At 43.6% G+C, this 26,963-nt stretch overlaps 2 protein-coding genes across 3 annotated transcripts in view; both read right to left on the reverse strand.

Annotated features, from left to right (window-relative positions):
* Agbl4 (ATP/GTP binding protein-like 4) overlaps positions 1–26,963 on the reverse strand; it is a 977,755-nt gene that overhangs the window by 160,249 nt on the left and 790,543 nt on the right. The window lies entirely within an intron of this gene.
* The window catches only part of Bend5 (BEN domain containing 5), a 50,354-nt gene continuing 39,229 nt past the window's right edge, over positions 15,839–26,963 (reverse strand). For both annotated transcript variants that reach the window (XM_013016962.1, XM_013016963.1), the window contains exons 5-6: positions 23,677–23,890; positions 15,839–16,358 (exon numbers count right to left, since the gene is read on the reverse strand). In XM_013016962.1, the coding sequence (XP_012872416.1) occupies positions 16,201–16,358; positions 23,677–23,890 (372 nt within the window). In that variant the 3' untranslated portion in view covers positions 15,839–16,200. The remainder of the gene's footprint in view (positions 16,359–23,676; positions 23,891–26,963) is intronic.

A 26,963-nucleotide genomic window follows, 5' to 3' on the forward strand; every position in this document is an offset into this window, starting at 1 on the left:
AACTGTGAGCCACACATTCTGTTGTTTATAACTCATCCAGTCTTTGGTATTTTTTGTTATAGCAGCATGAATAGACTAAGACATAGACTGTAAGTTAGCAGCATACCTAGAAGTTTGTGCCAACTTGTGGTAGATAAATAAGTGAATCAGTGAATAAATGGAAGAGTGTATTAATAAACAAAGTAACAGTCTCCAGGTCTTGCCAGTCCTGAATGCAGAACTATCAATCATTTAGATACAGCTTCTTTATGGCAGCTATGAGAAAAACACAAAAGGAATTGTCCTCAAGGGGCCATGTTCCCAGTGATGCCAGAGCCAACTCACCAAGTTTCTTTGACAGCCTTGAGTGCCTTTGGGGAGAGTTGGTGTGTGTGTGTGTGTGTGTGTGTGTGTGTGTGTGTGTGTATGGGGGGCCAGTGCCTTCTGCCTTACCAGGGAAACCATTAACCTTTGGTGTGAGAGGCATCTAGTCTGCTTACTGTCTTGGGGGGAGCACCAGGCATAGCCATGTCAGCTAGACATTCATTTGACAGCCTGTCTGTCCCCAATAATTAAGCGACCCACACAGCCCTGGGCTGGACTGACCCCAGCAGCTGCTAACACTCTGGGGCTGGTGCTCACTCAGCCCCCAGTTTCTCCCACCCCAATCTAGCCAGGCCTTGGCCCAGAACTGTAGGACCCATCTGTCCCTTGCATCCTCTTTTCATGTCTCCTGTCCTCATTCAGAAAGAACTTTCTAACATGCCAGTTGGTTGCCTGTTCCTCCCCGGCTACTTCTCTAGGCTCCTAAGGTTCTTGGGCAGTGGGGCCATCTTCTCCCTATCTGTCGCCCTCACTGTGCACCCCCCTCCTTAGTGCTCCTCCATCTCTTACTTCCCTCTGAATCTAGATAAGGCAAGGCCTTCTCACCCAGGAAGGGGTTTGCTCCCTTCTCTGAGATTCTCATGCAAGCTTCAGCTTGTATAATAATGTTCCCTCCCTCTCCTTTCCTCCTTTCCCTTCTTCCTAACAATCCTGCCTTGCCCCTGCGCTGTGTGTGAGGCACATGCTGGCCACATTCACGTCCATAGCTCTGCTAGCCCTCCATAGCACTCTTCAGGATCTGTCTCAAGCGAACCTGCCAGCAACACCTGTCATCCTGGGTAGAACTCTGTCATCTTCCCTCTCCGGGGCCTAATTTCTTCCTTAAGGGGAAAAAAAAGATTCTTTAACTCTCAAGGTTGCTGTAAGTTGATAATATTAATCCCCAGAACCTGAGCAGAGGTCAGAGGGTCCTAAGCACTCTGCTCACATCGGTGTGGTCTGAGAGATTGAGGGCCTCACTTAGCACTGGGCCTGGCACCCAGGCAGGAAGTGTTCCATTGCTGCTGGCATCACCGAGGTGGTCACGTCTGGCCTGCCCGGGAATATGCCAGGCACGTTCCTGGGACAGCGCACAGACGAGCCTGGCTGGAGCTCAGGGCTCATGTTTAATAAAAGATTAATGAAATTGTCAAATTGACCTTGTCAGTGTCTGCTCAATCCAATTACGTGGCTGTGGCCCCCATGAATGGGGTTAAAACAGGAGTGTGCGTGAGAGACACCATGACAGCAGTTCTGGGGAGACAGCAGCTGCCCCCAAGCCCTGAAGGAAGTCAGTCCTGTTCCATCTCCTGGGCCCCATTCAAGGTCCGCTCACTGCATGGGGGGGGGGCTCTGAGAAACTGGAGCTGACAGCCATCTTACCCAGAGAGGGGCGCTCCCTCCCCACACCCCCCAATGCTTCATGCAAGCTTTGTGCTGGGGCTGGGACTCATGGTGATCAAGGCACAGTCCCTATCCTTGAGGAGTCCTTGGTCTGGTGGAAAAGACAGATGCAAGAACAAAGAGAATTCACCCAAGTGAGCATTGCCCTGAATTACAACAGTCCAGAGAAGGTGCAGTTGTATCAACCTGAAACGCACAATTTTGTGGAGAGGGCATTTTCTGTCAGGAGCTGACAACAGAATATACAGGTATGGGGAGGAGAGGAGGAGAGAGAGTCATCCCCAGAACCAGCCAGGGTTCAGACAGGAGAACCATGGAGGAAGGTTCTGGACAGCTGTAGGGCCTATGGGAGAGTTAGGTCATGGAGGAGAACATTCTGGGGTCAGCGGGTGCTAACAGAACAGTGCCAAGGACTGCAGAGGAGAGACTGGGATGCCAGGGTCCTAGAAAGAGAAACACTGGAGTTCTGGGAGGGCAGGGTTTCTGGTAGAGGAGCTCAGAGCTCCCTGGAAGGGTCAAAGAGCCTGGATCAAGCAGACAAGGGAGGTTTTCAGGGTATGGGCCAGCCCGAATAAGGTCAAAGTTCTGAGGAATAGAAGCCACTCAGAGCTGTTGCTGGCTGGTGCCTGGTCCTGGTGCTAGCTTGCCTGTATAACCCACTTGTTGTGGGTGACAGTGTTTCTTGGGATTTGAGTGGCCTTTTTAGTGCACTAAGCTGCCAGTCTTTCCCCCGTCCCCACCCAAACATGATCCTCACAGAACACTATGAAATAATAGATGCCATAGCTAGGTATGCCCATTTCTGGCTGGGCAAACAGGCATGAGGAGAACACGGGCCCTGGGTGGTATCGGGGACCTGGCCCACCTATCTAGATTGAAAGTCTGAGGTTCATCCTGTCACCATAAGACAATCTTTTTTCCCCCCTTTTTTTAAAATTGTGAAAATACTGTACAGAGGGGTTACAATTACATGGGCAAGATAATGAGTACATTTCTTATCAAGCATTGTGGCCTCCTCCTTTGTTTCCCTTTCCCATCCCTTCCCATCTTCCCCCTGCTCCCCACCCAAAGTTGTAAAGTTCTTTCACATAACGACTTGTACATCTCATTGTTGCAATGGATCCACCTATATCCCTATTTAAACAATTTGTTTTTTTCCTTCCCCTCTACAAATTTTACCAACCTCAAATACAGTGAAAGCAGGGGTTATACCATGGGGTGGGACATACAAAGCAACAAAGAAATAATCCTATAAATGTGTTAGAAACAATCATCTGAAAGAAAAAAAACATTTGAATACATATCTTAGGGTTCATATCCCTAACATTAACTTATCTGACCTTTTCTGCTGGACTCAGACATATACTAGTTATTGCAAATAAGGGAAACCATGGGACCTAAGTTTCTTTGGGCCTGGCTTACTTCACTTAATACCATTTTTTCCAAGTCTTTCCATTTCCTAACAAATGGGGCAATGTCATTCTTTCTGATGGAGGCATAGAATTCCATTGTGTATGTATACCACATTTTCTTGATCCATTCATCTACTGGGGGGCATCTGGGTTGGTTCCATATCTTAGCTATGGTAAATAATGCTGCAATAAACATAGTCATGCTGGTAGCGTTAGTGTGGCCTTGTTTGTGATCATTTGGGTAAATGCCCAAAAGTGGGATTGCTGGGTCATAGGGGAGCTCTATGTAGAGTCTTTTGAGGAACCTCCATACTGCTTTCCAAAGTGGTTGAACAAGTTTACACTCCCACCAACAATGCAGTAAGGTTCCCTTCTGTCCACATCCCCTCCAGCATCTGTTGTTATTAGAGTTCTTGATTCTAGCCATTCTAACTGGGGTGAGGTGGTAGGGGCTGCAGCCAGGTGTCTTGAAATAAGCTGCAGGGAGCAAGATGGCTGATTCTGGGTCCCTTGCTTGACAGACCATCATTATCTTATGGTTTTGAAAGACCACCCTTCAAATTGCTTCTCAGGAGAGTTCAATGGGAGGACCCCAAATGCAACTCCCACATTGAGATATTGTTTCAAACAATAGACTTCATGTTCAGCTGAGGATCCCTAGCAGAATGAGTCTACTCCTTGATCCATCCACAGTGTCTCAGAGAGAACAGACCGTACCTGTCCCGTCCCACCTGGCTAGTGCCCATTCCATTCACCAAGAAAACAGGGAGTCAGCACCTATTCCTCCTCTTCCTCTCTGACTCTAGTCAGCAAACTATGCCAGGGTAGCTCAAAATGAATATCCCTGCCTTTACACCAGGCTTCCACATTCTTGGAGAGACCCTTGCACCACCCTCCAGATTTCCCTCCCTCTCCCTTCATCAGCTATAAGGCTGCTACTGTGCCCTGAAACACCATTCTAGCCACCTCACTCCCTGGCTCGGCACCCTCAGTGTCTCCAGTTCCCTAATAGCCTGGGTGGCCTGCTTTTCCCAAGGCCCTAGACTTGTCCATCCCAGCAGCCTTGCCTCTCAGCCAGGTGTCCACTCCAAAGAGAACCTCAGAACGCATTGAGCTTTAGGATCCCTAAGATACCTGGTCACCCGCTTCTTCCTCTTGCCTCTGTCCCAGGCTTTGCTCTAGGGAAGTATGTTTTTTCTTGCATTTTAGCTAGGAGTTGAAGGTAAAACAATATTCAAAAACAAATATCCAAATGGAGTAGGGGGAGCAAAGCAGAGAAAGGGGCCTAGAGGTACCTAGTGTGTGGATGGCTCATGGAGAGAATTTCAGGACCATAGAGCACATTTCCTGTCCCCTTTGCTTGCAACACCCTGTGCCCTTCCTGGGGCTCAGAGCTCACCTGGAAATCAACTTAGGAGCCCCCTCCTCTACTACACTCAGGAGATCCACCATTCCTTCTTTTATGTCTCTGTGGTCCCTGTTCTGCTTTAGCCCCGCTCCTGACCATTGATTGATATGCTCTAATTCTTCTAGTTTCACTCATTAATTCATCTAGCCATTCACTTTTCTTTTCCTTGACTAGACCTAGGGCTGGTCTCTGTGCTGTGACTGGGATGCCTCTGCCACCTGCCCTGCCCCATGCCCTAGTTGGTCTTGGGAGGCCGGGAGGGACTCTGTCTGCTCCATTTCATTATCCTTGTGCTAGCTGGGCACATGGCCCAGAAAGACTTTGGGTGAGTATTTGCTGAGTGAATAAACATTTGAGATCATTTTATTGAAATACTTCAGAGTAAATTTGGAGACAGGCATTCCTCTGCTCAAGAGTAATTTAATAACCACAAATGCCTTTAACACAGTGAGAAGAAGGGGCTCAAGGTAAAAAAAAAAAAGGTGTGTGTTTGCCTTACTGCTGCTGTTAAAATAAATGGCATTTTTAATAAAGTGTCCCCATACAGCATTATAGAATGTGGCCACATGATGAAATAAATATCTGCTGAAATTATGCATTGCAAAGCAGACTTTTTCTGGTCTTTCAGTTATTAAATTTAATCACTTTTGAGCTGTGCCCCTATTCTTTTTTTCCTAGAGGCAGGTATGCTTTTGATTAAAATGCGGGCCCCAGAGCACTTTCGCAGGGGAGGGCTGAGCTCTGTCCCCAGAGAAACCTCAGTGGAGCAAGCCAACGGAATGACAAGGCCAAGGCCACAGCCACAATTTACTTCTCACTTGATGGACGTGTTTCTCCCCAGACAGCGCCACGGCAGTCATGGGGCGTATGGAAATCTTGCAATTAAGGCAAAGTCTAATTAGAGACTACATATTCAAAATACAAAAGGAAGCTCCAAGTGGCAGCTACTCTGCTTGGCTCTGAGATGTGATTATCCCTCTCCAGGCCCTGCTTTGACCACTCCCAGCTGGATGGCAAGGTAGGAAATTCATTCAGCCCATAGAGTCAGCTCAGCACACTGGGTCCAGAACCCAAACAGACTTGGATTTGATTCAGTTTTGCTTATTATCCTGCCACTGGCCACAACACCCCATCTCCCTACTGGAAGTGATGGCAACCATTTATAGGGACATAGAAAGATCAAGTAAGGGCTCACTCAATTCAAAGACCTCCTTGATCAAAGTCGGTCACTTCCATTGCAGGTGCTTTAGCCCTGTCCATAAAGGTGAGAGAACCCAGCTGGCCTGGACAAGAGGAAAGAGACTGGGAGGTCAGGACTCCATTTACTGTATCATTCACTGTCTTTCTGAGCCCAGAGGAACAAGAGACTTCTGACCTTTCTCATTTAAATACCTGGCTCTGTACTGAGTAACACATTCACTGTCCTTAGTGTGGGTGCCTGAGAAAATCAGTTTTTCCTCAACTCCAATAGTTCTTAAGGGCAGAGAGAAGTCAGGCCATGATAACAGAGTGACAGAGAAGGTGCTGGTTTGGGAATTCTGAATCAGAACCAACAATAGCTCATGAGTCATTGTGAGTTTATCAAAAGATGAGCTAGCAGCTGCTTCTGCCTCCCTTCAAGTCACGGTCTGGTTGGGAAGAGAAAAGAACACAGTAGGGGGCAGCAACTATTTACAATGCTGTGATATTTTATAGCTTCAAGAAATGCCTTTGATTAATTTCTGATTTAATCCTCTCTATGGCCTGTGAGTGAGAGCGAGCAGATAACAGTGACCCGCACTTGACACGGAGCTCTAGGCCTGAACTTCTCTCAGGTGCAAAGAAGAGTTGGTATGTTCAGCGCAGTGTGTGTCCCACAGCAAAGCCCATACTGTCACTCACACTGCACAGTGATCAGGATCTACACTTTCTGCTGTTGTTCTTCCAGATCTCTTTTGTGTCTATTTGCTTTAAATGTCTGAGTCACTACAGGAGTGTTTGCATTCTTCCCCATGCTGCCTGATAAGAACTGTCCCAAAGTTATCATATGTTCTTCCCACTGAATTATACACTCTGCCTGCATCTTGGGTATGTCCATAAACAACCTCAGTATACTTTTCAAGCTTTAAAGTTTTATATACATAGTCTCAGATTCTTCTTCTTACTATACAGTGTGATAAGGCTTTGAACCTTGATCCTCAGATCTCAGCCTTCTAAGTAGGTAGGATTATAGGTGCTAGCTGCTGGTGCCCAGCAGGTTCATTTTTATTTTAGAGTATTTCACTGGATGAAGAAAGTGTGTGAATGAGTGAGAGAGAGAGAGAGAGAGACCGAGACCGAGACAGAGACAGAGAGAGGCAGACAGACAGACACAGAGACAGATATAGACAGAGACAGACAGAGAGAGACAGAGATTCTATGCATCCTGCTGTTGGGTATTGGCTTTCACTCTCTGTACCATGCTGTATAGCTTCACAAGGAAAGGAGAATTCAAGGTGAATGAACATGCCTAGAGTCCAGATCCTGCCAGGGGAAGAAGAACACTCTTTTGATTTGTTATGAAGTACAGGGTCTGGCACACAGCTAACTCTCAGTGCTGATTGCTAGAGATGCTTAAGTTTTGCCTCAGAAGGATAAAAAAGGGGTAAAATCAAGAAAAAGAAGGAAAACAAGACACCTTACAAGCATATTTTAAAACCCAAGGCATGAGAGGAAAAACGGAGAGCATGAGACCCTGAGTTCAAGCCCTGGTACTGGCATAAAACCCAAACCCAAACCAAACCTAAACCAAACAGAGACGTTCAGTCCATCTCTAAATCCAGCTGTGATTTTATTCCATTAGTGACCAACTCTGGAAGTCTTAGTAGGGCTTAGCTGGCCCTGGGCAGGCCTTCCCTGAAGGCTCTCCCACCCTGCAAAGCCCTTTTCAGGCATGCAGCTGCAGGCTGGGCTACATAGAGTTAAATCCTTTCTTTTCTAAGACATTGGAGCCAATGAAACTTTCTGCTTAAATGGCCTAGAACCATCTCCCGAAGCTCCTTAACTCAGAAAAGTGTGTAAGTCAGCAAAATGAAAATAACTTAAAGATCTGTTGGAAAAAAAAAGTAGTCTAGCCTCCTTTCTTCTATCAACTATCATGGCCTCTCTGTGGTGGCTCTCATTTCCCATGTTCAGGCTAGGGGCTTCCTGCCAGTTTGGGGAAAGGTATATTCGAGGCTTCCTAGTGGGAGGAGAAGGTGGGGGAGCTGAGGCATCTAAGAATCTACCTGGAATACTTTGTGGCCTCCAAACCCTGCTCTAACTACCAGAATGCCACCAGGGCCACAACTGTTTTCCGAGGCCCATGTAGGGCAACTGAAGGTCACAGGAAGGAAGCAACCAGGCCAAAGTGGAGTGTGCTGCTTCTGACTAAGGCTGTGTGCTCCATGCTCTAAATGGAGGGAAGGGCCTGCTGGTGGGCACACCTTTCCTGTTCTCAGCATTGCATGCAACTGTCCTAAAAGACGGACACCTTATTCATGTCACTGAGACTAAGAAATTGGCTCCATACAGCTGATCAATCTTTGCACATAGGAGGCTGACTGCCATGGCCAAAGTCCTGCTACAGAGAAGTGAAGAGGGAATGGGTGAAACCCGTTCTTCCTTACTCTACGGCCCCATTATTCTATGACATGAAGGAAGTGGCTAGGGAAAAACACAAGAGAGGTCAGAATTCTGAAATGTAGCCACTGTCACCCTTTCCTTCTTCCTGGATCTGGGATGGTCTACCAATCTTCACCCAGTGAGAGGAGGCCAGGATTTCTAAGGCCTCTCAGGAAAGGCTTTTCTGATCCCCCGAGACAAACACTCCAGGTTAAAATTGCTGCTTTACTCTCTGGCTTCTTACAATCTTTTGTTTCCAGAGAAAGTGCTACTTGATTTGTACCAAGCCTTGTGCTAGGGCTCAGGGACTCACACAAGGATGTAGCAGTCCACGTGTAAACTTAGAATGTTTACAGACCAGTGAGAGGTGGACATGTCATGGCAGCCTGACAGGAGTCTACCAGAGGCTACCAGAAGATGGTACAGAGTGGGGAGGTGGGGAGAGGAAGCGGCTCCGAAGCCTTGATGGTGGGAGGAGAATTAGAAGGGGCAGGACAAGGTTCAATGTGGACATCTGAGGTAGCAGAAATCATGGTCATTAAGATGAGGGCCACCATCGTCAGAAACCTCTACATTGAGACACAGGTCAGCAGTTAGTAAGAAAGGTCAGTTATCATGAGAATGCACCTTAATTCCATAGATGACATGATTGCTCATGAGGAAAGACTGATTCTTTACATTTTTATATGCAGTGCTAGGAATGATGGTAAGGGCAAACATACCTGGCTGGAGATTTGATGTACTTTACCAAGCAGGGCTTAGCCTAGGACCTTTTTCAGTCCAGGCTTTTGCGCACATACATTGTGCATTAGGGATTTGACTGAATCCTTAGAACAAGCCTTCAGATGAGGCACAGATCAGGAGAATAATGGCACTCACTCGGGACCACGTAGGTAGGGTGGATTCTCCAGCTAGCATCATGTCTGGTGAGAGGAAGGGTCAGGGAAAGAGAGGTAATCTGATATCAAATTGGGTGCCAACAGCTGAGCATCTCCCACATCTGGTCTCTGGCCCAGGAGATTCCTGGCATACTTTTTTTGTTTTGTCCTACCAACAGTGCGATGATTAAGAACCATCATTTTCCTGATGCGGAAATGGAAAATAATGGGAAGAGACCTACAAACCTGAGGGCTTCGACCCCCTCATCTGAGAGTAGAACAGGCACTATCAGTAGACAGGATGTGTTTAAGGCCCTAAACATAACATCACAAACACACTGCCAGTTTCTGTCTCAGGAGCTCTTCCTCTCCTCCCTTCTTTACTCAGATTTCAGTTCATGCAACCTGCCCTTCACCCTGCCTCCGATCCTCAATCTGCCTTACTCTGATGAGTTTTTGCCTTTTCCTCATGACATTAGCCCCTCCACTGTCCTCTCATATATTGTGCTTACTGCGTATTTTCTCCCCATTCTATCTTGTATCATGCCCTCCCATACACTTTTAAGATTTTTAAGCTCCATAAAGGAGGATCTTTGCTTTTCTTCAGCAGCATACGTTAGACCAGTGATGGACACCTAGACAACATGGAATAAGTATTTGATGAATAACAAATGCATTCTGTAAGGAGGTAAGTTCTGGATAAGTTTTGAGTATATTCAGTGGTGAGACTAAGATTTCTGAATCTCACTTCCTTACCAGTCAGTGAAGTGTCAACAGTAAACTGCCACATCCTAGGTTAGATGTGGCCACAGAGGGCCTCCTGGTGTAGTAGAAAGAGCTTAGGGGTTGAAGCCACACTGGTATGGCTTCTTGCTTTAGTCAGATAAGCAGTGCCTGGTAGAGTGCTAGACACAGGCTAAATAGAAGCCCGTTAAAGATAAGTGGATGAGAAGACATATGGGAAGACAAATGATCTCACAGACATTCTTGTCCCTCAGGTTAAAGCTCAAATGTTATATCTCCGATCCCTATCCATTCCACAACAAGACAGAGGAATCCTAGCTACTAGAATAATTCAACTCGTTGAAAATGATCTCTAAAACTTGAGGGGTGTAGGAGCAGGGAAAGTGGGAGAAAAATGAGGGAGGGGGTAACAAGTTCAACAAGAAATGTACTCACTACCTTATTTATGTAACTGTAACCCCTCTGTACATCACCTTGACAAATTAAAATTTAAATAAAGATTGACAAAATTTAACTTAAAAAATAATTCAACAAAAAATACTAATGAGCAAGTAGAGTAAAAGATGGGTCTACACTGGAGGACCTTACTACTCCTTACTTCACTAAATGTTATTATAGATTGCTTGATAAAAATATAAAGTATTTGGCTTTAGTCCTAAAAATTGATAAAGTAGCCAACTTTTTAATTGGCACATGGTTTTCAAATATCTATAGGATAGCAAATAACACAAAATGAATGATGTTTAGAAATAGTATCAAATTGATATATACTGTTATTTTTCAAGGCTCTGGATATTGTAACAATCCACTGATTTTATAGATGAATAAACAGAAATATCTATGTATAAACAGATGTAAAGCATCATGTTTATTTACTATCAAAGGTGGAGGAAAGATACAGAATAAAATACTGAAAAAATCCCTCATATATGCATAGAGAATTCACATAAGAAGCTGAAAAAGTACATGTAAATGGTAAGCTAAACTGCCAAACTTTAAAACTTGCAAACACTAGTGAAGTTGTGGGAAAATGGCACATGACTGTCCACACTGCTTAAGATGTGGCTTAACTTTTTGGAAAGCAATACAATAGTACAAACAAAGGACTATAAAAATGTTCTTGCCCTTTAACCCAGTTAGCTTATTCTTGGAAATTTACTCTAAAAAGCAAATTAACATAAGGAAAACAATCTAAGTGATCACAGAGGCAGCAGTGCTCCAATGGTAAGAAACTGGAGACAATAAAGTTTACAATGAAGAGATCAGAAGTTAGTTTGGACTTATTGGTGGAAAGTTATTAAAATAATAGCTATGAAATCAGGCTGAAGAGGCAAGTGTTTTCACCTGGTGCTACATGAGCAAGGTGCATGGAGAACTGGATGGCACAGGCTGCCATGCACAGTGTAACCACAGCCCTGGATACAACAAAGAACTCTCAGGAGTGGACATGTACTTGGACTTGGCCCTTGAGATTATGGCTGGCTTCTCTTTTGAGGTTTTGGTTTCCTTCAGATTTTCTTTTGAACTTTGAACAAAAATGGAAAAGCAGGTCCTTATCATCTGTCTGCACCCAACAAGATCAAATGTAATAGGGAAGAATGGGAAGTCCTGCATTTCATTTAAGAAATATATTTGAAAAAAAATCAAAATTTAGGAACAGGTGGGACTAAAGAGCAGTTAAGATGAAAGAGGATAGCAAAAAGGAAGCCAAAAAATAAGACAGAACAAAAAACAAAACCCACTGGGACTAAAGGTCTAGCACAGTGGTAGGCCAATACAATCACCATAACTAACTGCATAATGGTTAAAGTGACAGGGTAGAAGAAATAGGGAACTTGCCTAGGTTCTGATAGTCATATTCAGCTCTACAAAGGGCTACGAGTAGAAGCATTCTCTGTATCTTTAGTGTGAGAATCTGAATTACTCTACAAGTCTAAAAGTCTCAGGGAAAAGGGTTTTAGCTTAACAGAAGCCTGGTTCTGGTAGAAAGCTGGTTGTCATGAATTGAGCATGGCCATCTCAACCAAGGGTAGTTCCAAGATCACTTTTGACCCTTAGTTGTCATGAGTTTAGGAAACCCCCTGGCAGAAGCTGGTCAATCCCTTTAAAAGAAGATATTTTAAAAATGGATTGCATATTTGTAGATATAAAAGCAAAATATCATATTGGGCCATGAGAAAACTGAATATAGAAATGGAGTTGGCTGGAAATGCTAACAGGTTTTAAAGAAGTTTTCTATAAAGAAGGAACCAACCTCTGGAGCAATATACAACGTGGATAGTAATCAAATGCAATATAATGAGGTACTATTTTTTTTTACCAAATTAAGTTGGCAGAATAATTTTTAAAGGTGATCATACTCATTTACATGTGTAAAGAATAAGAAAAATGTAATTCCTTTGGACTAAAGGAAGGAAAAAAATTGGACTAAACAGAGGAAAATAATTGCTCTACACGAACATCCTCATGTAAGTTTTACTTATAAACTATCTAATTTCCACAGAAGGGCAAATGGGCCAGGAGTAAGCAGGTGGGGACTGAAGCAAAGAGTGAGACCATTTAGCATCACTGGGGATGACCCTACATCCTAAACTGTAGAATAAGCAGGTTCTAGAGAGCCAGAGGCAGGTATGCTATCCAAGGCCCCTACATCAAAGATCAACAGGTTAGAGGCAGGGCAGGAGCACACTCAGATGAAGAATGAACAGGTGTAGGAAGAGGGCAGGAGAGCAGAGGAATCTCAGCATCAGTACTAATGGTCACTCACCCTCTTACCTGGTACCTTTATATCATCATGCCTCCTACCAGCCTGTTAGCTAAGTATTATTGTCTCCACTTTGCAGATGAATTGGTCAATGTTAAGGAAAGAAAATAACTTGCCTCAAGTGAGGTAGTAGGCACTAAGTTGTGAACATGAATGCACACTGTACTGCTGCTCTGGATGAAAGTATGCGGTGAGGCCCTTCACAAACTGGCAGAGCTGCAGGTGAGATCCAACTGTAAGGGGCCTGGCAGCTGACCAAATGTTTAACTCAAGTGTAGTTTTATATCTATCCAGTTTTTGGATGTTGGAATTGGCAGTTCTGACCTTCATGGTGGTTCACACTTGATCCTGTGCTAGGATCACTAGTATGCCCAATAACAGTCAGCTCCATCACCATACTTCCAGCAATGCAATTTGGAGGATTTTCCTATCTTTATGAAATTAGTATAAAGTCATTTTTATTTCTTTATAATTACAAAAAGTCATCATTTAGAAATGCATATGAGAAATCAATAGGGACACAAGAGTCACTATCACACATTTCCAACAATGAAATAAAGTCAATTTTCATCATTTGGTTTCATCTAGTAACAGAGAACTTGCCAGGATTACTGAAGACAAAGTCTAATTAATACTCATTGATTCAAGTTTTTCCCACTCCATGGACCATCACATACTAAATTACACACTGGCCTGTCACAAGAATCAGAAGAAAGCCAGGTCACTGATGTCTGGAAAGTTACCTTCTACACTGCACCAGCTACACAGCATTTGCTGAACATGAAGACCAAATTTAAGCAAGATGTTAAGGCAGGTTTTCTAGCTACCTAAGGAGAAGTTTATTCTCAATTCCAAGTAAAGTATCCTCAGGCACTTTAGATTTTCTTTTCTATACTTACAAAACATTCATTCCTTCATTAAAATAATCTTGAGATAAGTTCTATTAAATGGATATTCCTGAAAAGTGGCACTTGTGTTAAAATACATGTCCCCAGCCTTATTCCAGACCTACTAAATCAGGCTCTCCAAGCAAAGCCTGGGAATATGCATTTTAAGCACTTCAGTAAATTCTTAAGATTGGGTAAGCCTAGGTACCATCAGCTACTCAAAATGGTTTTAAGTTTTGCACGTTTGAATAAAATACATGCTTAGAAATGGTATCCAAAATGGTTGGGTTACCCCTAAACTTAAGAGGTAAAATGTCTAGATTGGTAACCAGACCATTATATTCCCCCTTATCTTTCTTAGAAGTAAAAGGACAAGTTTCTCAGACTTGGATTCTGATCCTGCTCCATTGCTATAGCTCCAGGACCTTAGAACAAGACATTGTTTATCCATTCCTGAGCCTATTTCTTCATCAGGCTCAATGATTCAAGATGAAAATCCCGAGCTCACATAATTGCAGGCACTGAGCACATGTCAGGGGCTCAAAACCATCTCAACAGTGGGCAAGATCTTCTGATCCCATGCGAAGAATAACGGGTATCTGCATACAGGTGATTCCTAGGGCTCTTTTCTAGATACTATCAGATTATTCTCCACAATAGCCTCCAGTTAGGAGTCATTGTTACGGATCAAGTGACCTGTTTGGACATGGTCAAACAAACACTTGGACCCAGCTCCCACAGTCTCTCATGTCTCTTCTGTCCCTAATGCAAAGATCATACATTACACAAAGCACTTTCAGATTCATCAGGTTTTTGTTGTTCTTGGTTGTAGGGCTTGAACTTTGGGCCTGGGTGCTATCCCTCAACTTTTCAGCTCAAGACTAGTGCTCTACCACTTGAACCACAGAGCCATTTCTGGTTTTCTGGTGGTTAATTGGAAATAAAAGTCTCCACAGACTTTCCTGCCCAGGCTGGCTTTGAACCATGATCCTCAGATCTCAGCCTCCTGAGTAGCTAGGATTACAGGTATGAGCCAGTGGTGCCCAGCTCATCAGGCATTTTTATTTTTCCCACTTTCTCCCATTAACCTGAAAATACTTATAAAGCAGTTTCCATATTGTATTTGTCTTTGAGAATATGCACAGCGCCTCTGAGTGTCTACATTTCACCATGCTAGAGAAAAAGGGGTATGGGCTCAACAGTGACACAGGTTTCCAATCTCTCATACAATCTATAGTACTCATGCTCAAGCTACCTTGTGCCATAAAACTGAACATTCCTTAACAAAAATTTATTGAGCACCTACTACACATCACAAACTTTACTTACCTTGTAAAAGGGATTAGCTTATGCTAACCACTTAAACAAACTGCAGTACACAAAATATTATTTATCCATATAGCCTTTGTGGTGGACATTATTTTCTTCATTACAATGATAAGAACTCTGAGAAGTTATTGACCCAAGATCACATTTCTAGTTTGTAGACAGCTAGGAAAATACTATCAAAGAAAATGATCAACTATGTTTCCTATTAGTGAGCATATCATAGTTTATACTACAAAGAATTATTGGATTTACTGAAATAAAAGGTATCAAAGTGACAGCCACCCACTCTACTCACCCCAATAACCCTGAGATTTTGTTTACAGATTATCAATTAAGGAATAAACCACTAGCAAAACTATAGGGCCACGTTTTCCAAACAATTCTAAGAGCCAATAAAAATATGAAGAGAATAACAATTACAAACACTTATTGAGCACTTTATATATTTTATCTCTAATCCTAACAACAACTCTGCAAGATAGGTATTATCTTCTTTCTATAAAATAGACATTGGAGACATTGAGATTAGGTTAAACCCAAAGCGAGAAGTTTGTTCTTTCCCAACGGCTAATCAACAGGAGTGCAAATGAACAGGAAGACTGAGTGCAGTTTGACAAAACATTCCAGGCACCTCAGAGATTCAGTAACTGAATACAGCATGAGATTTAAAAGAAGTCGTGTGGTTCGAAAGCTCACTTCGTAGAAGGTAGAGTGAACAGACTGTTCGCAGGCGACATTGCCATTTCTTCACGCCACTCAACATTACTGCTGCCCTCCCCCTTTTCTTAACAAGGATTGACTCCAATTATCAAGGAAGCTGAATCTCAGAATACCTGGAATAAGCTGATTGGCTTAAAATTCATCTATTGATGCTGATTTTGACCCAGCCCTTCAGAGCTTTGGATGGCACCTGATTCCTCTATGGGTTGTTTTCTCCTTCAGACTGAAGGTTTCTCTTCAGAAAAGACCTTCCAGGCTGAATGACATATGAGTCACCTCTGTTATACACTTAATACTATAAATAAATGAGGGCAATGATTGTCCACATCAAGAATTAATGAAGCTTTATTTTAGAACAAAATAGAGGAACAAGATACAAGTCCTTGGATGGTAAAAATACCAGTCCATATTGTGGTCAAGTGATAAGCAGCTCAGAGACGCTTTGCAATCTTCTGAAAAGTGCTTTTCCTGTCCCCATACGACACCTGTGGCACTCAGCAAATCCATCTGCCTTTTTTGAAGTATGAAGTCCAAGTTCAGATCAAGTTGCTGGCCCTAATTTCCTACTGGCCCCCTGCCCACACCCGCCCCCCACCATGTGGAGGGGGTCTGACTTTGGATGGCACCATTGCTCGAAAAAAATCACACACCTCGCAAGGAAAACACAAAGGCTTTATGAAAAATCCAAAGTTTATTGCAAATTGTATTTTGCTTCCCTTCGTTCTTCATTTTTACAAGATTTATTGATATCCATGATCTTTTCACAGATGTATTTGTTGACTTTGGAGAGTCTCTGTGCAATTTCAGTTTCATCCACAGTTTCTTGTGCTATTCTGTCATACAAACACTCTAGACAGGCAGAAGAAACAAGAAGGCCAAGGATTAATGGTGAGTTGGCAAGCAAATCTTTTAAGGGTGAGGGCGGGGACATACCTCCTGACATACTTCCCAAAGACCAATTCATTTATCTTGTATAACTATATTTTAAAATATGCATTATAAATGTACTTAGAAAATAGTAGATATATACTGTAAATTTATACCTAAATACTAATGAAACACCCATGAGCCCAATACCTAGCTTAACAGGACTTTACTGAGCCCCGTAAGCCTCCTGGATGCATCTCCCCAACCCTCTCTTCTCTTTGAATCCTTTCCAGCACTTGTTATTGGTAGAAATATGCAGAATATCTCATTTTGGTGTATTTAATATTCTCCCCTTCCCTTTTCTCTCTCCCCCTTCCCTTTTTCCTCTCCTTTCCTCTCCTCCCCTCCCCCCTCTGTCATCAGAGATAATCACTCTCCTGAAATTTTGGCTTTTCTTTCCTTAGTGGTAACATATATGTATATATCCTTAAATATATATTTTATTTTTCCCCGTGTTCAGCTGTTTATGAATATGTCTATCTCTATGTATCCTTATGACTTGCTGTTTTTACTAAATGTTATAGTATGAGACTTATCCGTTGGAAGTGTATAGCTGTATGTCTTCATTTTCACTGGTGAATAGTATCCTTTTGTCAGACTGTAGTTTGTTATACAAAGCTGTCCATGGATCCTTGTTTTGCAAGTATCTTCACTCATATCTTAGGGGTACATATACAGAAACTTGTCTAGTTATCAGTTGAGGCATGGATTGCCAAATGTTAGCATGAGTGCACACTCAACTTCACTAAGTGATGCCTAGTAAACTGTTTTCTAAAACACTGCATTGACTATAACTCTTAAAAGCAATGTATACAAGTACTAGTTGCCCTGTATCTTCAACAACACTTGACATTGCCATATTATTAAGGGTTTGACAACTCTTGGTGCAGAAAAGTGGTATCTCATTGTGGTGAAGAAACTGACAGCTACTCTCATACTGAGCCTACCATTTGCTATGGGGAGGCAAAGAGCCAGCCCAAAGCAAGCCTCACTAGAGCCTGATTTTAAGCTAATCTCATAGCCTGGGGACCTGTAAAACATTGCTTTGGACCATTTACTTGATTAAAAAGGACAACAAACCCTAGAGCATCATTCTGAAGGATGCCATGAGTATGTGGAAATTAATAGGCATTTTTTTTAAAATATAAGGTTTCAATTTTAGATTCTCTCCCCCTTCTCTAATCTCTAGCGTGCTTGGAGAGGAAATAAGATTAAGTAAACATATGTTAAGTGAATGAATAAATGCTTTTCCAGGGAACTGTGAGAGGAAATAAAAACTGTGGACATAAGAGGACAAGATAGGGCACAATGTAAGGTGTGCAAAATCACAGAAAACTTGAATTCTTTGAGGTTGGGTTCCCTCCCCAATAAAACAAATATCCAGGACTAAGAAATTGCTATGGAAAATAAGTAAGATTTTACTTTTACCAAGCCAGCTTAGAGCAAATAATCTTTGAGATGCTGAATGTTGAGATGCAGAAGGTTAACCCTAGGATGGCATCGTAATACTAACTTGTGCTTCTCTCTCCACTCACACGGGAGAAGAGGAAGCCTAGTGGGAAAGCGTCGATGCAGGGCAGAACACCTGCATTTTTAGGCCTGAAATCAGCTTAACTTCTCTTGCCATCCTTTCTCAGGTATGGGTTCAACCAGCCTTCTTTCTTTGCTTTCCTTGCTACTGAGAAAGGTGTTACTGATTTCCACCCTTTAAAAGCTTTTAATTGATTTCCACCATTTCCTGACCTCTCAATCCACCTTTCCATAAGAACTGAGAGACAGAAAGGTAAAGCTGTCTGTGACATGTCTAGGTACTCAAAATGGCCCTGGGCCTAGATGCCATGCAACTTTTAGGGGGATCCTCTCTGGGTAACAATGCCACTATCCACGAAGACGGATGTCAAAACTAGATAAATCTAACTTTCTAGCAAGAGATAAGAGCAGGAGAGAGATCACAGGACAAGAGAGTGGGTCTGATGACCCTCAGAGCCACTAGCATCTGTCAAGAGGTAGGAAGAGAAGGGCACAAGGAAGCTTTGCAGAAAGGTCCCTGCAGAATCCCGATCACTTTCATTTCCTGGGTAATGGCACTGAATGGCCCCTCAGCTTGATGAAAAGGCTTTGTTAGTCTCCAGTTATTAATCACCTACAGTTGGTGGGAAAGTCTCCCTCTGCGAGGGAACATTTGAGATTATTGCTTAATTAACAAGGTTTATAACAGCACTAATGTGTCCTATTTTTAAAAAAGTTATAAAAATTAGCCAGAACGCAATGCTGTAGCTCATTTAGGAAACTCAGACACTCTGCAAAAGGTCATTTGACCTTAATAAGGTTTAACTATCATTCTGGAGCTTGTCATTAGGGTAAGACTCAGCTAATTCCTCCTACTTTCATCTTTCTAAAGTGGGTTCAATACACATCCCATTTTTCTGCCATCCACTAAGGAATAGATTTTAACATCAAAGAAAAAAGCCTTACCAGTCTTGTGAACGTAGACGCTTTTGCCATTTTCATATAGCAAATGTGACTACATGTGATTTTTTTAAAATCATACAAAATAAATACAAACAATCTCAATCCAGCTAGACAGCTTGCCTGGGAAAAACCAGCCAAATACAATCTGGAATAACTCAAATAATTAGGCTAAAAATGGTGACTGTGTGGTAGGATGGGACATAGACTTCACACCTGTCTGGCTGTAGTAAAAAATAAGAAAATAAAACATCAATATTGTGTTTCAGTAAGATAGGAAACCTTGGGTGACAAATGCAATGCCTGAAAACCCAGTTTAGCCGGGCTTGCTTTCTAATAATTGGCATGGCCTTGGGCAAGTTAATTTCCTTCTCATCTACTCACAAGACCAGTATTCACACAAGGTTCTTAGGAATCTGTGATGAAAAGAGGACTGAGGTTAGTCCTAAGCACTGTGGGACACAGGACAGAAGCACCCACTGTCCTATGAGGTCAGAAACAGCCTCCTGTAGGATGATTCCCTTAAGCAGATCTGGGTGGTGAGCAACTGTTAGCTCAGCAAAGCAGGGTAGGGGGTAGTTTCACTCTGTTCCAGGCACTGGGAATAGCATGTGCAAATGCCCAAGGTGAGAGGGATTGAGGCTTGGGCAGGAAATAAAAGTCTTTCATGCTGGTAATGACTTAAGGGTACAAGGGTAACATTGCTGAAATAAAATGAAACTGGGAATATAGACAAGGGCTAGATTGTGCAGGTGTTTCTATGATGTAGTAACTTACCCTTCAATAATGAGAATTCTGGCTGTGATGGGGTGGTGGTAAAGGGATCATATCTGAAAACTCATCTGGTTACATGATGGGGAGAGGAATATGGAAGCTACTAGAAGTAATTCAGGAGAATAACGATGTGCCCTTCCCTTTCATAGAGACAATGGGCATGAGGAGAAGTGAAGAGCTTAAAAGGTACTGAGGGTCAGACAGATAGCAAGGGAGGCCCGAGAGAGAGGTGCCATTCACCCAGTCAGGGAATGTGGAAGTTGCAGAAGGCTTTGAGGGGAAGGCAAATATTTATTAAGTGCTTTATCCATCCTAGTCCCGAACAAGAGGCTCATAAAACTTAGCTTACCATGGAGGCAAAGGAGAAAGACAATTATGAAGTAAATCTGAAATGCTGTGCAGAGTCTTTACATAGGGTCATGCGACAAAGCAATGGAGGCACTGCTTGGGAGGGGGAGCCCATGGAGGCCCCTCTGGATGACAAGCAGGCAGGATGTGTGGCTCAGAAGGAATAACACGGTGGGCAGTGAGGACAGGAGGAAGCTGGAAGAAAGCTTTGGTGGCTACAGCACGGGTAGTAGGAAGTATTGGGAATTATGTGAGACGAGATTAGTGGAGTCACCTGAGGCCAGATCAACCTTAAGCCAGAGGGGAGGAGTGGGTTTAAACTGATGGCAGCGGGCACACTGAGAGCAAGAGGAGGGTAGGAAGGGAGGTCAGTGAGGACAGTGTGGAAGGGGGAGAGAGGCCCGCCCAAGACACCAAGGAGGCAGAAGGGAAGGGGTCCAGCGCACACCGTAGGACAAGAGGCTTAGAAAGGAAGGGATGGTCATGTCCAATGATGCTACTGAGAAGGGAGCCTTGGAATTAGACCTTGGATTTAGGGATGAGAAATCACATGGCACTTCCCAGTGACGGCTGAAAATACTTCGGGCAGATGGGGAGAGTGGAGGCAAATAGCAGGGACATCACCAGAACAGAAACAGTGTAGACACAGGCTTCAAGAAGCCTGGACATGCAAAGGAAGACAGACATGGCCGCAGCGAGGTGACAAGAGTGGCCTGTGAGTGCTGTGAGTAGTCAAAGTATATGCAATCATTCTGGGAAGGCACCAGGAGAGGGGAACACAACTGGAACAGGTGTTAGGAAGGCCAGTGGACCTCAACGCAGAGCCTAGAGAGAGATAACCAACAGCCTCATCCAGAAGGAAACCTTTTCTGGAATGAGATGCAGAAGAATGGGGGATTACAGTAGCTATGGTAGTTGAAGCTGTGAAAATTCACTTGCTTTTCTCTGTGAAGGAAGAGACAAGGCCTTCTTCGGAGTGAGATTTTGTTAATTTTTTTTTTTTTTGGGTCCGGTCGTGGGGCCTGAACTCTGGGCCTGGGCGCTGTCCCTCAGCTCTTCAGCTCAAGGCTAGTGCTCTACCACTTGAGCCACAGCGCCACTTCCGGCTTTTTCTGCTTATGTATTGCTGAGGAATCGAACCCAGGGCCTCAGGCATGCAAGGCAAGCACTCTACCACTGAGCCACCTTCCCAGCCCTTGTTATGTTTTGAAAGTAGAGAAAGTTTACAAAGGGCTTGGAAAGTGGGGAAGGGGATGGGAGAGGGACCCTGGGAAGACTTGCTCCAGTCTGCAGTGGCCCTAAATCAAAGAGCTGAGGTGTCTACTAGACAGTTTTACTGCTACAATTCTAAGCAGCCCTGACTACTACTTTAAGAGGAAAGTTTGCAGTTGGGGAAACGAAACATGGAAGAAAGCCATTTGGAGAAAAAACAAATCACCCTAAAAGCTGATCAGGGATTACCTCATAATCTGTTTCATTTGCTCAAGTCTCATTTAATGGGTACCAGGCATGGCACCAGACAATGAAAATGTGGGAGATCATTACAGGCCTCCACCCCGAGGCAGATACACAGTGGATGATTTGATACCAACGTGTGACAATGGTAGGGACGGCCAGTTTTCTGAAGGCCCCTGGGACTTGCTGAATCATAACAAGTGTCCCAGAGGCGGAGTCTGGCAAAGCAGGGATCCCTCCCCCCAGGAAGACTTCTTTCATAGGGCAACCTCCAAAATCAGCCTATTCATTTCAGGCAGCAGCCAGACTGAAAGTTATTTCTGAGTACCTAAAAGCGGCTGCCTGAATCAGTTAATCACAGGCCAGCTCTACTTTCACAATAGAAAGCCTTTGAGCCGAGCTGGGACTGTGTGGGTTTCAACTCAGGCTCTGAAACCTGTAGCTGTATTCTGAGTTTAAGGATGGTCCTTTAATCTCTGTCCATTTATCTCTGCTTCCCCTGCTCTACCCTTAGTCTGTGAGCATCAATTCCCCTCCAGATCACTGCCTCAGTCTTCTTACGACCTCCCATTAATCACTCCTTCACCCAGTGAAGGCTTCCATTTCCTCTATAGTTGGTAAACACAAGATACTCATCATGGCTTCACATCCCTGGCAAAACTGGCTCATGTCCACCTCCCTAACCTCACTTTTCACCCTGGAGTTTCTTCACCCCTTGAGCATGCTGGATTTTGCACTATAGCTTACTCTGCCAGACTTTCCATTCTTCAGTCCTTCCCAGGGCTGCATGTCTTCCACATCCAGCTAGAGGACCCTGGGTCAAGCAGGCCTCCTCACATACCCTAACTGAGGCAGCCTCGTGTCCTATCACATTCTGCTATGATGCTCAGAGTACCAGAAACTGACTTGATCATGGACATATTTGTTGCCTTCCCACAGCACCTGTTCAGACCACAAAGTCTGCTTAAAATACACATGCCACTCACTGAGTCTTACTTTCTCCATCAGAATATGGCAGACTGGCCCTTGGAGGGTGATGGCTATGAGTCAGGTTTTGAAGCCAGCTCTGCTGATGGGACTCCTGGTTCTCATCCTGCCAGCTTTATGACCAGAGCAAGTTCCCTAATATCCCTGCATCTCAGTTTCCTTATCTATGCAAAAGGATAATAATAGCAGCCAACAGTTGGGTTGTTAGTGAGATAATGAGTTAATATATGTAAAAGTGTGTCAAGACAGACTCATTAAAAAAAAGCAGAACCTGAGACATAATAAGTGCTCAAAATAATTAGCAATTACTATATTCTCTCTTCTCCCTCTGCTCCACTATCTGTCCCTTTGTTCTGTGTTATCTGTACAATAATGAGTCGTTCTTATGTTCTCCTTTGAGTTCTTATGTTCTCTTATGAGCTCCTCATAGACGAGTACTAAGTCTTGTTCTTCTATGTGTCCTTGGAATCCAGCAGAGGGTAAGAGCTTGGTGAGTGGAGGGAGAGAAGGTGGGAAAGAGAAAGGGACAAAGAGAAATGAGAAGATAAGGAAATGAGAGATATATGGTCCTGGAAGAGAGGAGGAAAAGAAGAAGAGAAGAAAGGAGGGAGTGAGGGAGGGAGAAAAGGGAAGAAGAAAAAAATCCAGGGGTCCAGAATATGTGTCTCTTCGGGAGACAAATGTCTTTGTTTCTCTGTCGGCCCTTTCAAACAGTACAAAGAAATGACATCTAGTGCCCCTCACCCAGTCTTTCTCTCATTTAGTGTTCCAGGCACAGAGCTAGCACCCTAAGAACTACGGCTCCCTACACACACAGCACTCCTTTCCCATCTCCACACTTCTGTTCCAGTCATCTGCCTCCCGAAGTACCTTTCCCCACACCGGCATCTCCATGCCTGATGTTCACGGCCCCATTCAGTGACATCTTTCTCTCGGAACTCTTCCCTGGTTTTTTGGGAGCCTCCTTGCCTGAGAACTCCCAGCATGCTGTCTGTCCCTCTCTCATGATGGTTCCTGGAGCTGTATTTGTGTCCTAGCCATTCACCCTGTCCTAGGTGAGCTTGTCAATGACGTCTGGAATATTGGCTCTGGTGTGACTGTCTCCTGCTCAAGGGCCCAACACACAGGGGCTCCAGTGTTTGTGCCTAATACATTCCTGGCAGATTGAGTGGAATGGCGGCCACTGTGGCTCTGCCCTGTGACTCACCTCTGACGATGCTTAGCTTGTGAGGTGAGAGGGGCGGCTTCGGGACAGCATCCTTTTTTTTTTTCGTGGCAACTCCTGTGACACTTCTGTTTTTCAGAACATCTGTTCCCCAAATCATGACTGCCAAGTTCTTTGTGTACTTGGAATCTCCTTGGGTTACTTGTAGCTGGTGCCATTTCTCCTCATCAACCCAAATCCCGCTTCCCAGATGGACCTGAAAGAGATAAGAACATCACACCTGTTTAGTCTGACAGGTGGGCAGCTGGAAACTGCTTCTGTCCTTAAAAAAGCACTGCTACACAACTATCAGGAATTCATGCCACACACAGTAAATTAAATGCTCTTTAAGGGTAATAACAGCTATTATTTATTGAACATCTATAGTGTGCCAGGCTTTATTTAAGATCTTATACTCACTAATTCAAATTTTGGCAATCCTAGATGGTATTATGACACTAACTAAACTTCAGATGAAAAACCCAGATTAATCAAGGTGGAAATGATTTTTCCAGACGTTACCCAACTAGTAAGTGGCAGAGCTATAAGTTCTAAACTACATTCATGTAATTGCAAAGCTACTCAGAGCCTGCCAAATCTCAAGACATGAATGTTTAATGCCTTTCTGTGTTATATGTTAGAGAGACTGGTCTCAGCTGGGCTGTGGCTCATAGCCTGTAATGCTAGCTACTCAAAAGGTTGAGATCTGATGATCATGGTTCTAAGCCAGCTGGTGCAAGAAAATGTGTGAAACTATCTTTTTGGGGGGGGGTTCCAGTCATGGGGCCTGAACTCTGGGCCTGGGCGCTGTCCCTCAGCTCTTCAGCTCAAGGCTAGCGCTCTACCACTTGAGCCACAATGCCACTTCTGGCTTTTTTGTTGCTTATGTGGTGCTGAGGAATCGAACCCAGGGCCTCAGGCATGCAAGGCAAGTGCTCTACCACTGAGCCACCTTCCCAGCCTGACTCTTTATCTTTAGTTAAGCACCTCAAAAAAGTCAGAAGTGGAGCTATGATTCAAGTGACAGAGTGCTAGCCCTGCATGAAAAAGCTAAGAGATACAACCATGCCCTGAGTTCAAGCCCCAGTATCAGTACACACACAAATTAAAAAAAAGAAGGAAGAAGAGGAAGAATAGTAATAACAACAACAATAATAATATGAAGATGAGAAGAATAAAGAAAAGAAAGAAAAAAGAAAATAGAAGAAGAGGAGGAGGAGGAGGAGGAAGAAGAAGAAGAAACACCAACCAGCCTCCTTTTAATGTGAATATTCTGGGACACATATCTAGGTGTGAAGTAAATGTCAGGATGGTTGAAGGCTCCCTAGATGATTACAACTTACAGCTCAGTTTGAAGTTCACGAGGTGAGTAGCTGCCCAGGCTCGGCCACTATTAGGGGATATGCTTGTGTGAACCGTTCCCCTGCTCTGAGCTGCAGTTTCTCTGCCTATCAAGTAGGAGGTGTGTATCTCATCTCAAAGTTCATCCTGCTGGCTCAAAATACCTATGATCTTTGTCAAATTAAATGCAACCACCATGTACCTAGGTTAATTCTGATAGCACATAAAAATGAACACAATCTCATACTCCTTTATAAGGGAAGCAACCAGAAAGTTGGCATGCAGAGTCAATAAATTACTATACTCTCTTTACTCCAGAATGATCTTGCAATAAGCCACAAGCTTTTAAATCTGTGCTCCTTTCTGCCTCTTAACAACTTGTAAACCATTTGCTAAGATTAATCATTAAAAATAGTTTTGACTTTGACGTTGCCATTTATGTTGAGCTTCTGCTGAAACTATGAAAGGAGGAAATGGCCTCTGTGGGATGGAGGGGAGGCAGCTACTAATGAGCTGAACTTTCCAAGGGGCATGAGGAGGCTCAGCTGAAGGTCCTTGTTTTCAGAAAGACCTGCAAGTCGCCATTATCACAAGGTCAGAAGATGTCTCAAGAGAGGTCCTGCTCTGAGAGACTGTGCATCCATCCAAACTGATGGCAAACCACAAGACCAATTGCTCAAAAGTGATTAATGCTCTTTCTGGTAAAGTATGACTTGGGAAAGAAAGTGGGCACAGAGATGGACAGGTCAGCCAGCAGCACTTCTTTACCAATTACTGAGGTTTTCTAACTATCATAAAGAAAAGAAACTAGTAGCATAGCTTACTCTCTATTATTAGGAAGTAAACGGCCCACCTGCTACAGCTGACTTCACTTCCTTTTGTTTAAAAGATCGCTCGGACCACAACAGTGACTGGAGACCCAGGTTCACCTGGCCTCACTCTGTTGCCAACATCAGTATCGAAAATCAGTTTGTTCTGCTCAGAAAGATAAGCAACCCTGGGGTGAGACGTGTTGTCTAGTCAAGATCAAATTGGGCCTTTTCCTGCAGGTGGAGATGCAGATGGGTAGTCTGTGCTGGTGGGTGGCCTGATGCCCCCTTAGTCAACTTCCCTCGATGACACTTGAGTCACCCACACAAGCTTCCTGAGATGATAAGGAAAACAGTGAACTTTGAATTGGATAAAGTTCTGAATTGGATAAGTTCTGAATCAGAAAACCTTCACGTGGAGGATGAATTCAGCCTACCCTTTTCTATCCTGATCTTGTTTTCCTCTCATCTTTTAATTTTTTTATTCTTAAATGTACAATGACACTTTAACCCAATGCTTTTTGAAGACAATGCAGTCATTGGTACTTTTGGAGTACCTACACTGAATACAATTTATTCAATCCTCAGTACAACCTTAAGAGATAGAAATAGGTTGAAACTATTATTCCTGTTTTTCAGCTATGAACAGAGATTCAGAGGGTCTAAATTACTTTTACCAAAACACACAGTAAACCTTGAAATCAAGATTTCAACTCAGATCTATGTAACCCAACTCATCTCAGCTTTAACTGCTGTCTCCAAGTGTGAATGTGGTACTAATGCAGTCAAAAAGAGCAAACCTAACACATTAATGCTCAGTTCTTTCTTTTTTTTTTTTTTTTGTCAGTCGTGGGGCTTGAACTCTGGGCCTGGGCGCTGTCCCTCAGCTCAAGGCGAACTGCGCTCTACCACTTGAGCTACAGCGCCACTTCCTAATGCTCAGTTCTTGAGATTTCTTCTGCATCTGCTAGCCATGCCCTGTGCCAGCCCTCAGTGCATTCACTCCTGCAGACAGGGAAATTAGGAAAGAAGCCATGGGCTGGACTTGTCTCCAGTCACTGTACTAAGCCATCCTATAATCACTGACATTAATAGTCTTAAAACACTGCTTTCCTTCTTTGACTAGATGACCTCAGGAGT

Source organism: Dipodomys ordii, unplaced genomic scaffold, assembly GCF_000151885.1.
Source record: "Dipodomys ordii isolate 6190 unplaced genomic scaffold, Dord_2.0 Scaffold33, whole genome shotgun sequence".
Classification (NCBI taxonomy): Eukaryota; Metazoa; Chordata; class Mammalia; order Rodentia; family Heteromyidae; genus Dipodomys; species Dipodomys ordii.